Raw genomic sequence first — 16,483 nt, 5'->3', positions numbered from 1 at the left:
AAATACACTTCTCTTCACCCAAAAAAGTCTCTTTTCCCTTGCAGTTATTAAAAATATAAATCAAATGTAACTTAAATGGCATTTCAACTCTAATAAGGATTTTAAAGAACAAGCATTGAATATATGCCTAGCATTTGCTTAATCAACAAACATAAATATTGAGATTGATATATGTAGAAATAATTTTTATTTCATAAAGGATTTTGTTTGAAAATATATTTCACTTTATCTAAGATATGCATTTGGGAATATAATCATATAAATTGTGGAATGGAAGGAGTGTGCAATATGTATCATTAAACTTTCCTTATTTTTTTTCCTTCCCAAAGGCGAAACTGCATTTTAGCAGATGAAATGGGTTTGGGAAAAACTATCCAGTCCATTACATTTCTCTATGAGATATATTTGAAAGGAATCCATGGCCCTTTTTTAGTAATTGCCCCATTATCCACAATCCCCAACTGGGAAAGGGAGTTCCGTACCTGGACAGAGTTGAATGTGGTTGTGTATCATGGGAGTCAAGCTAGTCGTCGGACCATTCAGTTGTATGAAATGTACTTCAAAGATCCCCAGGTAAAAGATCACAGGTGGTATTCCTTATGCTTACTATGTGCATTTTAAAGATTTGAAAGTTAAAATGGTCTAAATGATTTGGGACAAAGTACTAAATTTGATAAAATTGAGAAATTTGCTTTAGATTTCTTACCCAATTTGTATTATATTACCACATCTTATGATTATAGCACTTTATTTTTATAGCTTTGATCATTCTGATTATTAGATGAGAATGAATGAAATTTTATCTTGGCTGACCACTGATTATCATTTAATATATTGATAATGCTGCTAATGTTTTTATTTTATAAGACTAAGAAAAAAATTTTTAAAAGACATTATGAATAAAGAATATTTTATTGTACTACTATTAAACATTAAAAATACTAGATATGTAGTATTGAATTTCACATTGAGTGAAGTAGAAATAAATCCAAAGGGAAGAATTTATACTTTGTTTCTTAGCAATTATGGTAACTTTCAATGTATTCTCATTATCTGTATAAAATTACTCTGTGATACTGACAGTGAAGCATTGTGAGTGACATGATGAAGAAGGAAGAACAGTATCTGCTAAACTAGTTTTAAACTATAGGCAATAAATGGAAGTTCTATAACCAGCATGAAGTGTAAAATCTAACTGCAATGAAATAAGAGGAGAAAAGTATTGAAATCTATTTTTGTATTTAACTCTAGTTTTGGGAAATTATGTTCTATCTTAGGTAAATGTTTCTTTTCATTTCAGCATTTTGAAAGTAGAAAAATAAGGTAAAAAAAGTAAAAAAGTTTAAAAAGTAAAAATCTAAACAATTGGCTTAGTATATAATCCTTTTGGCCTATCACCTTTGGGTGTCTGTAGGATGTGGCTAGAATGGGCACACTTTGTGGCACTTTACTGTGTGTGATCTGTAAGATATCAGACTGGAAATTTTACTAACAATTTTCTAACTTCATTAAAAAAAAAGGTTTTAAACTTTGCTATGCCATAATAACTTAAAGCTTCCAACATACCTTTTAAACAAAATGTTACCTGAAATAAAAGTTTTATTCCCAAAGGGACAAATACATCTATTTTATGCTATTTATTCATCCTCAAAGTTACTAACATAATCATTAATGTGAATCATAATTCAGAGTTATTCTTGTAGGGTCGAGTGATAAAGGGGTCCTATAAGTTTCATGCCATCATCACTACATTTGAGATGATTTTGACTGATTGTCCTGAGCTGCGAAATATTCCATGGCGCTGTGTAGTCATTGATGAAGCCCACAGGCTGAAGAATAGGAACTGCAAGCTGTTGGAGGGACTCAAGATGATGGACTTGGTCAGTGATCATATTAGTGATTCCATTGAACCTGAATAGCATTGTTACTGACTCAGTATTCCTGTTGCTCTGAATCTTGAGCTTTCAGTTACTCAGAAGTTACTGTTGTCTCCGTGATTCTTACATTGTTGACTGGTATCTTTGGAGAGTTGTATTCTTGCAGAGTATAGTCGTGTTATATTCACTGAAATCAAGTATTTGCTTTTCCCTTGTGTTTGTAAATACTGCCTTTTCATAAGCTGTTGGACCAAACTTTTGCTCAGTGATGATAATCCAGTCATTTTCCAGTACTCACAGGTTTTTGGCCTGCTGGCACCAGCAGGACTTGAAGATGCAAGTTCTCAGTAGTTGGGTCAATACCTTGAATTAGTCCAGTTTGCACAGACACTTAGAAATTTGGGGCATTGTAAGACCTCAAGTTGGAGCTGTAATTTTAGGGCACATGGATCCCTACCCTGCCAATTTCTTAAGAAATGCTCCAGTCTTCCTGATAATACTTTTCTAGGTTTTTTACAGTAGGAATACCATGGGATAGTATTGTCATACTATGTATACTAGAAATGGCAGGATTTGATTGATTTTTTTTTCCATTGCATACGGCTTTGTGTATGACTTCCTAGCAGACACTGCTACATGACTTCAGTGATTCTCAGGTGCTTTTCATGCCTTTGTTTTCAAGCTGGGTTTTGATCACTTGTTTTCATTGTCAATGTACATTTTAAAAGCAAAGTTACTATCATTTAAACTACCTTGGATGTTTTGATGAGTTTCAAGAAAGCACAAAAAGATTTTTAAATCCCTTTAATGTTGACTTCTGTAGATTAATTTGATCTCTTGTTAATTGAGGGTTGTGAGATGGGAAGGAATGTTCTGTAGATTCATAGCTATAAATTTATTACTGAAGATTGATTCTACCAAAAAAAAAAAAAACACTTAAAAACTTTCTTTTGCATCTGGTTCTTTGAAGCAACTGCTTTTATTCTTAAATTAAGGGGACTGAATGAGCCAGTTATTCTTTTAATTAAAAACAAGCAAAATCTGCTTTTGATAAAAGGAAAAAACTCTGATGGAATTATTCTATTTAGGGTGGAACTTCCCATTTTCTTCCCCTAATGAATTATTATCTAAAACCTTTCTTAAAGCAGTTAAAATTATTTGGGCACAGTCCAAAAAACAAGTAAATAGGCTTGAAGACATGGTTAAGCATATATACAAAAAAATAAACTCTGTGGCTGTGTTGGGTCTCTCCAGTTGATCCTTTAGCATTACTTGACGTAAACCTGTATTCTGTATTGGAAATGTCTGTTTTCTGAGTAGGTATCTTTACACTGGTCCACATAAGATACAACATCCAGAAGCCTTCAGTAGTTATCTGAGTGTATTTAAGTTTGTTTCTATTATTAGTTCATGTGTTCCCAAATATTAGATTCTTACTGCAAAGCAATCCTCCATTGGCAAGTACCGATTAGTTGAACTCTTTTCAACATCAAACGATTTTAATTGGGTGCTTTAAAGGATTTTTGATTGTTTATTATTAACACTGCAAACAGATTGCAATCTTGTATCCATATAATTTTTCTGTTACATATTTCAGTGTTCCTTAACCTTTTTCAGATACTAGCACATACAGAAAATGATAGTATTTATATGTCACACGGGTAACCAGAGAATACTACTCACTGCCACGGGAGACCCATCCTGGCATCCTGACTGTCACAGCTCTGCTGGCTGCACCAAGGATGTGGCATTACCTGTAACTCATTTGTGCCTCACCAGCTTGGAAACTCTGATTAGCAAATGAACAAAATACTTGCTTTACTGATGTGCAAGAATCTTTATCGCAGAAGACATGTTTCCAGGATGGAATACATTACTGTTGTTCATATTTAGAATAGAATTTTATTTGTCCAGTTCTGAACAGCTCATTGTCTAGTGTTTGAATCCTTACTTAAAATGAATACCGTGAGAACTTACATACTTGCCACTTTTATTCTACTTTCCTAGAATAAGTCATGGTAAACATTGCAAATAATAACTTTATCCAACTATGAGCGGTTACTCACACCAGGATCCATTATCGTAAAGAGATACTTGATGACAATTATCTCCAAGTGCATTTTCAGAAAGAGAAGAGCAGTAGTGTCTTTAGTTTTCCCATGAAAATAATGGTTGAGGAACATTTATGGTGTTCACTGTCTTCCACAAGAGCTGTTCACTATCTTCCACAAGAGCTCTGGAAATCAAACCTGCTTTCTCCTTCATTGACAAGGAGGCGTAGTAGTAGTTCTTCATTAATTCTTTAATCTCATTTTTATTGTCAGGAGGCCTCACAAAAAACAGTGGGTCAAAATGAAATTAAATAGATATCTGGCCATCAGAATTTTAAAAAAGAATGGTAGCATTGTCAAGCCAGCCGTATCTGCTAGCATAGTTGAGCTTGGAGTTAAGTTTGATTGCAGTTTTATTTGACATTTTGTGATACTGCATATATTAATTGTATGTTACTTAGTGCTTATATACTTCCAAATGGAAATGTGGCTTTATTGCACTATGCAAGTGCAACTTTATAAAAGGGTCATATGAGTAATTACTTGGTGTAAAGTGGCTTTAATTAGACCTTGAGAGGAATCAGCATGAAAAGCTGATCAGCATGAATCAGCGTTCCTTTTTTTCAAACAAGTTTATTTTGAAATTAAGTTTAAAGGTTTTTTTTTTTCCTAAAGTACTTGGTTAGATTTCAGGATTTAACTTGGTAATAAAGACTGTGAAAAAACTGGGAGATAATGCTTAGTATCAATACAGCTCTTTCACTGCGGTAACTCTTTTCCTGACTGTGACAACAATTTTTTGAGCATTATTGGATAGAGTAGCCCGGGAATTAAGTATGGGGGTGGTGGGCTTGGGGGAGGAGTGGTATGGTTGTAGGCCATGTTATCCACCATTGTGGAAGATTTAGATTTGAAAACTCTATTCTTTATGAATTTAGCAAGCTTTAAGATATTAGTGGTCCACGTAATTCTTCCTTTATCAAAGGCCTCATTTTCAAAGGGGGACAAAGGAGGAATAAAAGCAAATTGAATTGTTTTACCTTGCCTTCAAAGGCCTTCAATGACAGATAAGACATGATAGAAAGTAAGAATATTAGCATGACCTTAGTTATAGCATTCATCTAGTATTTACTGAGCATATACTGTGCTTGGCAACCAAGTCTAATCAGATTCCAGGTTAAATACTGCTTTTGAACCTATCAGGAGAAGCTTTCAGAATTAGTTTTGTTGGCTATACCGTACACCAAATAACAAAAAAAAAAAAAAAAAAAAAAAAAGCATAGAATAGTACCTTTAAGACTAATAAAGTCACTTGTCAAGACTGGTCTCTGGTCACAGAGAACGATTTCCTTCTCTGTTAGATAGAAATAGGAAGACAAGCTTATGAATACATCAGGAAATCAGGAGAAAGAGATGGTAAACAGAAAGAAAGAATTATTTTAAAGAATACCTTACTTGGTTCCAAGAGATAAAGTTAGAAATAGCATCTTTTTTTTTTTATGTGATTGTGGTATTTAAAACCAAACTGACCTCTGCTAGTTTGAAATTTTTTGCAAAACAAAATAGTTTTTCATCGGCTATTGCATGTAGAACTTCTTTTGTCTCTAAAGTGAGTCATGCAGGAAGCAGATGGGGAGATGAGAGCACTGTTGATGTAGAGAACAGAAAGAAGCATGTAAGCTTTATTTGAGTCTAGGGATTTTAGGGAAAAAAACTTGAACTGATGGGGAAAAAAACATTGCGATTTAGGGGACATATAGTCACAACACTGAAATGTTGGCCCCAGGAAGAAAAGAAATGACCAAACATATTTAAGTGTTCTGCAGCAGTCTAGAAGAATCTTATTTTTCTTATATGTCTGCTTTTGTGCCTAATTCCTATACTTTACATAAGGTGGATGCTGAATCAGTGTTAACGAGTAGAAGTAGAAAAAGCCCCTAGAGAGTATTTATGGTTTTAAGAAGCCATTTTTGTTATAGTTTGCTCAGCTGCTTTCCTTGCACTCTTACAGGAACACAAAGTGCTGCTGACAGGGACCCCACTACAGAACACTGTGGAAGAGCTCTTTAGCTTGCTTCATTTCTTGGAACCAAGTCGCTTCCCTTCAGAAACCACCTTTATGCAAGAGTTTGGTGATCTGAAAACAGAAGAACAGGTACTTAACATGTCTACATTGCATTTTAGTCTTATAGTTGAAGGCTGACCCATAAAATGGCAAAGCATTAGTATTTAACTATTTAAAAATGTAAGCTCTACCTATCCTCCCTCCAGTAGACAGGATACTTATAGACCTTTAGCTCCTTCCAAGTCATCATTGTGGAGGTTCTGTTTGCCTATCTGTTTGCCATCATGAAGGGCTGAGTTCTGGAGCGAGGTTTTGTACCTATTCATGTAATTTTCAGAGACTGCTGTTCTATTCATATTGGCGGTTTTGCTATGTATACTTGCAGGCTTAATATCAGAAGCCAGTGAAGTTTGTAGAGGCATTTGCTGCCCGGAGTTTTGACTCTAGGCTTATCTCTTAGCTCTGTATACTTGGTCATATGCTTATTTTTCTGAATCCGCATATTTTCATTTGGAAATGTGGAAAATTGAAATCCTACCCCCACAGGATTTCTGTGAGAATTAAATGAGGTATTGTATGTGCAAAGTGCTTGCTTATTTTATACACCACAAGAGTTTTTTTTTTTTTTTTTTTGGGTGCTCATCATTTTGCTGTATTTGAAAGAGATATAGAGATATGCTTGAAATCTTGATCTTTGTGTGCCCTGCCTCCTCGCTAACCCCAAATACTGTTTAAAACCTTTTAGTTTAGTTCAAAGTGAAGTATGTTTTGGTTTGGTTTGTTTGTTTGCTTTTCTAAAATGAGCACACTTTGCTGTGCTGCATCCTATTGTCAATCAACAGAGAAAGGAACAGAGAGAATCAGCTCTGCTTGCCTAGTGGTGTAGGACTAGGTAACTCCTTGCTCACTCACTCATTCTCTGAGCCCTTTCTAGAAGCATAGCACTCTTCATGGCATTCTTTTCTCTTTCCTTGTCATCACTGTGACTTAAGACAAACAGAAGAGAAACTAAGTGAATGAATTGGGTGCTTTTCTGCTGTGTGATTTTCAAGTATTCTGGCTATTCAGGACCCTGGGATAAGTGAAATGCTCCATTTGAAAGGGAATCATTCAACCTTTGTGTACTTCTGTTGTGAAAATGGACAGATTAGTGCCTGAATACCCTTCTGGGCTTTGACAATTGAAAATAAATGGTAAATAAGTAAGGTAATCCTGATTTCTCATGTTAGAGTATATGTTAACATGCAAGCAAATCATGATACTAGCATTTACTTAAGGTCCTTTTTTAGGTGCAAAAACTCCAAGCTATTCTAAAGCCAATGATGTTGAGACGTCTCAAGGAAGATGTAGAAAAGAACTTGGCCCCCAAAGAAGAAACTATTATTGAAGTTGAGCTAACAAACATTCAGAAGAAATATTACCGAGCCATCCTTGAGAAGAATTTTACATTTCTTTCCAAAGGTGGTGGTCAAGCTAACGTACCTAACCTTTTAAACACTATGATGGAATTACGAAAGTGCTGCAATCATCCGTACCTTATTAATGGTAAGCCTGGCCACTTGTAAACTTGTTACAGTGGCTATCAAAGCGCCAGAAATCCTTTTCTTCCTCTAGACTGAGGATTTTATGGTTTGTAGTCATTACTGTAGCCTGTCATCTTTTTGTGGGTTTCACCAGCTTCCTATTTTTTACAATGCCTCCTTCTGTAGTGGCTGAAGATGAAGGACCATGGCCCTGCTGAGCTCTGAAACAGGACCACATTGCACCCTTCTCCTTCCCTACAGCTGTCTCACCCCTGAAAGGAGGCATTAGTGCTTCATGATTGAAAATTATCAAAGGTGCTGACAGTTAAAGAGAAATTAGCCCCTTTTGAGATTTTCTTATGTACCTTGGATGGGAAAAATATCTTTGGATTTCTCTGTCTAGAGGCCTTTAGCACCTATTCCCTAAGAATGCTAGACTATCTTAATGCTTTGATAATTGTTTCTCCCTGTGGCTGATGAATACTTTATGGTTTTCCTGTTGTCTTACCTAAATTGGTAGCATTATGTAGCTGATATGAGTAAAAAACTATTGTATACATTCACAAATCATTAAAAGGTTAAATACTGCGTGCCTATGATGTACAAACTCTAGATAATATAAGTACCTTCAGTTTGTCAGGAGTTGAGATTAGGAAAACCTTTAGAAAAAGATGGCATTTGAGACAAGCCCACAAGGAAGGAAGAAGGGTCTTGCCCGTCAAGGTAAGAAAAAGAAAAGATGTTTAGGCTGAAATAATAACTTGAACACAGTGAAGGAGGCAGGAAAACAAAGGGGATCTTGCCTGAAGTATAAAGTATATGTAACGGGGCCTCCCTGGTGGCGCAAGGGGTTAAGACGCAGCACTATAAAGCTGTCCACAGCCACTGCAGCACAAGTTCAATCCCTGGCCAGGGAGGTGAACCACATGGTGCAGCAGACCTCTCCTGGCTCTCCCGCTGCTCCCCTCAGCAGTGTATGTATTTTAGTCAATCCACCTGTTGTGCTCCCCGCTCTGTCTCTGGTGAATCCTCTCTACCTCCACACCTGGCCTATCCGTCAGTTCTTGGATGCATTAAAAAAAATCTTTTTTAAAAAAAGTAAAATATATGTAAGGAATGGTGGGACAGTAAGCCTTAGACATACTGGGGTGCTGCTGCAGAAAACCTTAAATGCTAGGTTGTGGATTCTGGCTTTAGTCTACAGGCAGTGGAGAACCACTACTAGTATTTGAGCTGAGATCATTAGTAATGTAATTCAGGCTCTTTGGTCTGGCAGCATTGTATAAATGGATAGGAGTTGGGAAAGACAGATAAGCAGAAAGACCAACATAGAGGCAATTGCTCTAGTTCAGGCAGGAGTTACAATGGGTGAAAGATGATGACCAGCTAAATTGGGGTGCGTGATTATAACCATCCAACATGCAATTAAATTTCTTTATAAGGCAAAAAAATTAAGCTCATTCTGCCTTTATCACAATATATGAGGTCCTAGGGCACCTAATTTAAGGAGCTCCTAATCTTTCCCCCTTCTGTAACTTACACACCCATCAGTTACCTCAGATCCAGAAGTTTTAGGTTCTAAATGATAAAGTGATCCATGTGTGGGTGACAGTCGTTGGATCCTAGAGTCCATTTCTATGGTGTGACATCAGTGCACCTCTTCTTAAAACTTCGTGCTTTTAGCTCTGTCTTCTAACAAGAGTATCGTGTGGTAATTATATATTTAGTGCTGCCAACCTATTAATCATCATGTGTTTAAGAGTTTGTGAGGTGATTATGGTGTCAACGAGTTTGCGCCTAAGTCAGGGAGAAGGAGTTGGAACTAGGGTGATTGATGGTATGAGTAAAGCGTATCTGTGGGCATGTAGGTGTGTGCAAGCACATCTATTTTTGCTTTTAATATCTGGTAAAAAGAAAACAAAGAATAAGAGGGAAAGAAACAGAGCTGATATGCTACCAGCTAGGTGTTTGTGAAAAGGGGGACTTCAGCCATGGTGTTGGAGAACCACTCTGGTGTCACTGAGTTTCCCTTGTGTGATTACATGCCATTTACATATGTTGAGCATTGTGTGGAGGAGTTCCCCAAAGCAGCTGGTGAACCTTTCCTATCTAATTGCTCTCAGTCTGTACAATTCACTTGTCTCCCAGCAGTCTCTTAGGACTGATCGATGCTTGGATTAGTGGCAGTTGTTCTAATTTGTCGCATCTTGAGGTCAGCTTTTCTGTCCTTACAGCAAGTTATGTAATATCTGTTAAGCACTTATTTTCATATGCCTTTTTATTTGGGAAATTGTAGTGTTAAAAAATGCATACACAGAGACACACTCCAGCATGCACACTGGACATTACAAGCGCCCAGATAACTCATGTAGACCTTGTGTTTCTCAGAGGTTCCTCCGTGGCTGGTGCTGTGCATGCTCATGGCCAGTCTGGAGTAGAAAGTACATGGGCAGGATGCCAGCTCTGAGCACATTTATGGAAGACTTTAAAAGGTTGTTTTTAATTTTGAAGGTTAAATTGAAATTTGTATTGGTTGTGGCAAAGTAGCCCCATTCAAGCTAAGTTCAGTTTAATAAAGTAAAAACATTTCTGTAATTATAAAAAATAGAAGCAACTGTATGCATAAGTTGACTGTGGAAATATAAGAACAGAAGAAAATTAGAAGTGATGGTAGAACACAAACTAGAAGTGAGAATTTTTTTTTTGTGAGTTAATATTTTTACTTAAGTACTTAGAGCAGTGTCTTGCACAATATAAGCACTCGGTAAGTGTTGCTAGTTGTTGTTTTTCTTGTTAAAAATTAAGCAGGTGATTGAACAGCATGAATGGAGTTACTATTATTAGCCCAGGCATTATGAGAATGGCATTTCAATTTCCCTATGTGAGATTAAAAATATTGAAAACTTGGGAAAGGTCCCTGATGGTTAGGGGAGACACTCAAATCACTTGTTGTTATGTTGGTGCTTAGGAGGAATGTAGAGAACAGTAGGCACAAAGGAAACAAGGCTGAAGCTTATGTGGTGGAGTGAACTTCAGAGAGAAAATAGTAACTTCTTTTTTTTTTTCTAATAATCTTCAAAAACAAAATGATTCCTTATTTGTTCGTGGCTAATATAGCTAGATAATATTGCTGTTACTGCCCTTACAGTGACCATCTGTTTTTAAGTTAGAAGTCTTCCATACATATTTTGAGTGAATGCACAATTACTCCAAGTTATTTTTGATACATGCACACTCTTTTAAATGTAGTACAATCACTACTTTAATTTTTAAATATAGTATAAGCAGTGCCAACAAGGTACTTTGGCTTATCATAACCCATTTCCAGTTATTTTTCTCATTGAGATATGTAAGTCTAACATCAGGGTAAACCTTTAGTTGGTAAACTTGAAAGTCTGACTATAACATGAGAAGATAGAATTACTTTTCTCTCCAAAATCTTCCCACTACTCTTATCCTTTCAATCCGGTCATTATAAATGAATTACTAAAGGAATCATAAAAGAATGTTTGCTAAAGTTGCTGTCTTGAGAAGCTGAATTCATAATAAAAAATTGAACAGATTAATTCAGCAATAGTTTTTGTCAGGTAAAAGAGAATATATTTTCATTTTGATGATTATGAGAAATTATTGATAGTATTGAAAAGGCAGGAGTATTATTTTTCTTATCTATGAATAAATTTGAAATATAAACAAATTGCTCATTTGACTGGATTATTTATATTTCAAGATTTTTACTAAAAAAATTCAATTATGTCTGATATTTGTCTAATGATTATCTCATTTGTGAAAACTATTCATCAACTATTAACTTGTGTTAAACTAAATACTGTATTTTAATTGGCGGTTATAATCTTGATATGGGCAATATTATAAATGTAAACTCTTGTTTCCGAACCGCAAAGATCTTATGGTATATTGTACAAAAAATAGTTTTAAAAAGACCTAATATTAGAACTTACTTATTTCCCCATTCCCTGAGAGTCTTCTTGTCCTGAATCTACAATCTAGATTTCTATATTCCTGCTAATGCTGTATTCCTGCTAATGCTAATCCTGTTCCTGCTAATGCTTAGATATCCTTTTGTTCTTTACCTTTCCCTAGCAGAACCTTTGCTTTTTTTTTTCCACTTAAGGAAAAATGCTCTTATTCATGTGGAAAAGTGAGTGAAGGACTAGCAGGTCTGACAGAGTTGGCAATTTTTGCCAGTCCTCCTCCTTCATAAGAAATAACAGTATGCTTTGCAGAAGGTCTTAGTGTTTGGTAAAAACATTTGCTTTAATGTGTTCTCAGTAAGATTCTTTGTTGATGAATAAATAAGCTGTATTTCTGCATATCACCATGTCAAATCTTAATTTCCACAACTGCCTTAAAAATGGAAATAGGATTGCACTTTTGTTACATCTTCTGTTGCTTGCAGAACTGCTGCCCAAGTGACTGTGGTGACCTGTCTGAGTCACACAACCTTTAAAACCCTTTGAGGTTTATGCATCCCCATTTTGTGTGCAGTTAGTTTACATGTTTAAAACCAGCGGTCGAAAGAGTAATTCACCATTTCTGGCACAGTTTAAGGCTGAAAACTGATCTCATTAGATGGAATTGTTTGTGTTGTTTAAAGAATAGATGACCACATCCCTCATCTTTAGGAAGAGGAGCTGAGCACAGCAGCCATGTGCTGATTAACGCAGAGATGGGAGGAGGCAAGGCCCAGGCTGCATAATTCTAGTTAAGCCACCTGAGCAGTGGAAGGAAGCTTAACCTGCTGCTTCCTGAGAAGGCTGGTGTGTGAGGTCAGATGAGGAAGTGGAAAAGCCTCATTCCTTGGGAAAATGTCTTGCTTTTGAGGATTCTCTTTAATGCCCCCAAGTCTTTGAACAAGCAGATGTCCATGTGCAGCTCTGAGGAAGAGAAGGTTAGACATAGACAATCCTACATGAAACACTTAGAAGTGGTTGTTATTTTTAAAGTTTAGATAACTCAAGATAGAATTTTTGTTCCTTAGGAAATTATCAGATGGGAATGAAGATGGAGGGAGATTCAGAGATGGCAATAGATATGTGCTCAGGTCTTCCACAAAAATCCCCAAAATTTGTCCAAGAAATGAATTTCCTTTCATTGCAGACCTCTTGGCTGAATTAATATGAAAACTATTGCCCTTGCATGATAATTTTTAGAACTATATTCCCTTGTTTCTTAGTTTCAGAACAGATTTTGTTGTTTGTGTTTATATTCAGCTAGTAAACAGTTCTTCATTTCTTTAACAATTTAGGTTCCAAATTTTCTGTAGGTATCTGGCCCTTGGCTTGTTTCTGCCACTTCTGGCTTGACAGTCTGTTGTTGAACTTCAGTTTTTATAGACAGCAAACATTTGTTTGTTGGAAAATGTGTTTTTCCCCCAAATGCCTAAATGTGTTATGCTTAAAACTTTGATCCCTTTTATATTTTCATGGTTTTGTGTGGACCTGATTTAGAATCTGGATGGATTTATGTTCATAAACACGAATGTAACATTAGGGTTTGTACAGTTTGTAGTGGGGTTTGAATGCAAGTTCATTGTTTTTAGTAATAAAAACCTTTTACAGTATTCACGTTATGCTGTCCAATCTCTGCAGGTGCTGAAGAGAAAATTTTGGAAGAGTTTAAAGAAACACACAATGCAGACTCTCCAGATTTTCAGCTCCAGGCGATGATCCAGGCTGCTGGCAAGCTAGTGCTGATTGACAAGCTGCTGCCAAAACTGAAGGCTGGTGGCCACAGGGTGCTTATCTTTTCCCAGATGGTGCGCTGCTTGGACATACTGGAAGACTACCTCATTCAAAGACGGTGAGGGCCATGCACCATGCGAATAAAAGGGAGATAAAAAATGACCTTTCTTGGGACTTCAAGTGGTTTACCTCAATGTGACATATATGATAAAGGGGTTGGGATGGGAAGAGAGTGTCATATCTCTTTTTAAAAACTGCAGATGTACATGACAGTTACATGTATGCCGAGTACAGCAGGGTTATGTGCTTTGGGGCAATTTTGCTTCGCATTTCTTTCATTTGACTAGGGGAGAACACATCTTACCTATGACTGAAATTGTTATTCTACTGTTGGGGTTATTGGCTGTTTTTAGAGTTTGGGTAGATCATTGAGGAGGGGGTAAAATAAATTTTAATCTTTAGGCATGCAACCAATGTATGAAAATCCACAGTAAGAGCTTTTGCTCTGAAGTTATTTCTGATAAATATCATTCTGTTAACATATATCTCAGGTTGTAATTCTTGCTTAAAAATAAAAAAAAGGAGCAAGTATGTTGTTACTATTTGTCAAGACTCCTTGTTAACACTGACATTTTGTAGGTACCCATATGAAAGGATTGATGGCCGAGTGAGAGGCAACCTCCGCCAGGCAGCTATCGATAGATTCTCCAAACCTGATTCTGATAGGTTTGTTTTCCTCCTGTGTACAAGGGCAGGAGGTTTAGGCATTAATCTTACTGCTGCTGATACCTGCATCATCTTTGACTCCGACTGGAATCCCCAAAATGATCTCCAGGTAAACATGCAAGAAAATATTTCTGTTGCCTTTTTCTTTTTTTAAATCATTCTGCTATGATGGAGAACCCCCGTCAAATTATGTAGTCATTCAGAGTCCCATATTTTGGGGGGAGGTGTTTGTGATGGCAAATGAATGGGCTAGTATTTATTAATAATGTAAAAGCAATTTCTTAGTATGTCAACACTCTTCTAAACTTACCTGTTAGTGGTTAGTTTACCACTTATGCATTTATAACTGGCAATTGAGTCTTTGGTAGCCACTAATTTCCCTTTTCTTCTAGGCTCAGGCTAGATGTCATAGGATAGGACAGAGCAAATCTGTGAAAATCTACAGACTCATTACAAGAAATTCTTATGAAAGAGAAATGTTTGACAAGGCTAGTTTGAAACTCGGTCTGGATAAAGCTGTGCTGCAGTCCATGAGTGGAAGAGAAAACGCTACCAATGGGGTAAGCAACACTAGCCCAGACCATTCTTTTTTTTTTTTTTTTTTCTCTTGATTTTATTTCTTTTTTTTTTTTTAATTAATAAATTTTATTTTTATATTCCCCATACAATTGCAATCCCCCCATTCTGACCCCAATCCCTCCCATTCTTCTGTTCTGGCCCCTTTTCCTTTATTTAGCTAAAAATAAGAATTTTTTTAATATCTGGTTATTTTCCTGCCTCAATATTTTAAGCATATTTGGTTCCCATTTTCCTTTGTTAAAATCCATATTTACCCGCTTTGAGAAAAACAAAGCCTTGTTTGGTTTATAAATATTTCACTTCTGAAATATCTTAAGTGTTTTAAATACATTTCTAAAACAGGTACAACAGCTTTCCAAGAAAGAAATAGAGGATCTTCTGCGAAAAGGGGCCTATGGTGCACTCATGGATGAGGAGGATGAAGGGTCTAAATTCTGTGAAGAAGACATCGACCAGATCCTCTTGCGGCGAACCCACACTATCACCATCGAGTCTGAAGGGAAAGGTTCTACGTTTGCTAAGGTGCGAGTTGACCTGAAGAGGCAGATCTCTTATACGTGTCAATGTTCATGTAAAATGCCCTTATAAAGTGATCAGGAGATGAACACATAATGTTTGTTTATATTACAAATTAACACATTAATTAATTCCCTGTGGAAACCCTAATGCAAAAAATATTCTGTGTTTTGGCTTCTCTTCTATGTACATAGCCCCAGTAGTGGTCCTCTTATCTGCTGTTTCCTGTTCTTGACCCCATCCTCTCCTTGTCTCTGAGATCTTAGTTCCCGACACAGCTTATAAGACCAATCAGGTCACTCTTGTCTTTAAAAAAGTCTCTCACCTCTTTTCCTCTGCATCTACACTACCATAACTCTGCTTTTATAGAAATAATTTACATTAGCTATCTCTCCACTGCCTTCCTTTCTACTTATTTTTCAACTTCCGGCTTGTGCCGCTCCCTAACCATTCCATCAGAACAGCCCGAGCATAGTTCCCTTGGGCACAGCCACTCCACTAACATCCCTCCTGAGACTTCACCTGCACTGCTCCGTCATTCATACCTGGGCCCACCTTATACATTATTTTTAACAACTTTATTGAAACGCAGTGTACCTGACCATAAAATTAACCAATTTTAAGTGTACAATGTAATATCTTACACCATATTTGCAAATTTGGGCCATCATCTAAGTTTAGAACATTTCTATGACCCAAGTAAATCCTCATGTACATTAACAGCTAACCCCCTCCACCCCCATCCTTTGCCTATTAGCCATTAATCTACTTTCTGTCTATAGATTTGCCTACTCTGGAGTCATACAACATGTTGTCTTTTGTGTCTGGCCGCAGTCACTTAGCATGTTTTTGACATCTATGTTAGCATGTATCAGTAATTCCCTTTTTTTGCTGAACAATACTCCATTATATTAACTGTACCTCATTATTTGTCCATTGATAATGGATATTGGGGTTGTTTACTCACTGACCAGTTGATAATGAAATTTGAATTATTCCCACTTTTAAGTTGTTACCAACATTTGTATGCACATTTTTGTTTGGACATGTTTTCGTTCCTCTTGCACATATCACAAGGAATGGAATTTCTGGGTCATGTGTAAACTGCATGTTTAACTCTTTGAAAGACTGCCACATGTTTTCTGAAGTGACACCGTGCCCTTTTCTCTTTCACAGTGTTTTAGGGTTCCACATTCTCCACACTCCAACCAATACTTACTGATTTTTTTTTACTAGAGCTAGATTAGTGAGTGTGAAGTGGTGTCCCACTATGGTTTGGTCTGTATTTCTCTGATGACATGAGTAACTTTTCATGCACATGTTGGCAATATGTATAGCATCTCTGCAATGATATCTATTAAATCTTTTGCTCATTTTTTAGTTATCTGTCATTTTAAAAATTCTCTATGTATCCTGGATGAAAGTTCCTGATCAAATAATA

General features: G+C 36.5%; 1 protein-coding gene across 3 annotated transcripts in view; it reads left to right on the top strand.

The window, feature by feature from the left end:
• CHD7 (chromodomain helicase DNA binding protein 7) overlaps positions 1-16,483 on the top strand; it is a gene marked incomplete at both ends in the record, with an annotated part of 120,227 nt that overhangs the window by 78,158 nt on the left and 25,586 nt on the right. For 2 of the 3 annotated variants that reach the window (XM_084230029.1, XM_084230028.1), the window contains 8 exons: positions 330-573; positions 1,704-1,880; positions 5,940-6,083; positions 7,283-7,538; positions 13,129-13,339; positions 13,861-14,056; positions 14,340-14,507; positions 14,869-15,048. The exons of the other annotated variant lie outside the window; for it this stretch is intronic. In XM_084230029.1, coding sequence (XP_084086155.1) covers positions 330-573; positions 1,704-1,880; positions 5,940-6,083; positions 7,283-7,538; positions 13,129-13,339; positions 13,861-14,056; positions 14,340-14,507; positions 14,869-15,048 — 1,576 coding nt within the window. The remainder of the gene's footprint in view (positions 1-329; positions 574-1,703; positions 1,881-5,939; positions 6,084-7,282; positions 7,539-13,128; positions 13,340-13,860; positions 14,057-14,339; positions 14,508-14,868; positions 15,049-16,483) is intronic. 3 annotated transcript variants of the gene reach the window in all.

Source organism: Talpa europaea (assembly GCF_964194135.1).
Source record: "Talpa europaea genome assembly, chromosome: 3".
NCBI classification, from domain to species: domain Eukaryota; kingdom Metazoa; phylum Chordata; class Mammalia; order Eulipotyphla; family Talpidae; genus Talpa; species Talpa europaea.
The sequence above is the reverse complement of the archived record's forward strand: the minus strand, read 5'-3'. Positions and strand labels throughout refer to the sequence as shown.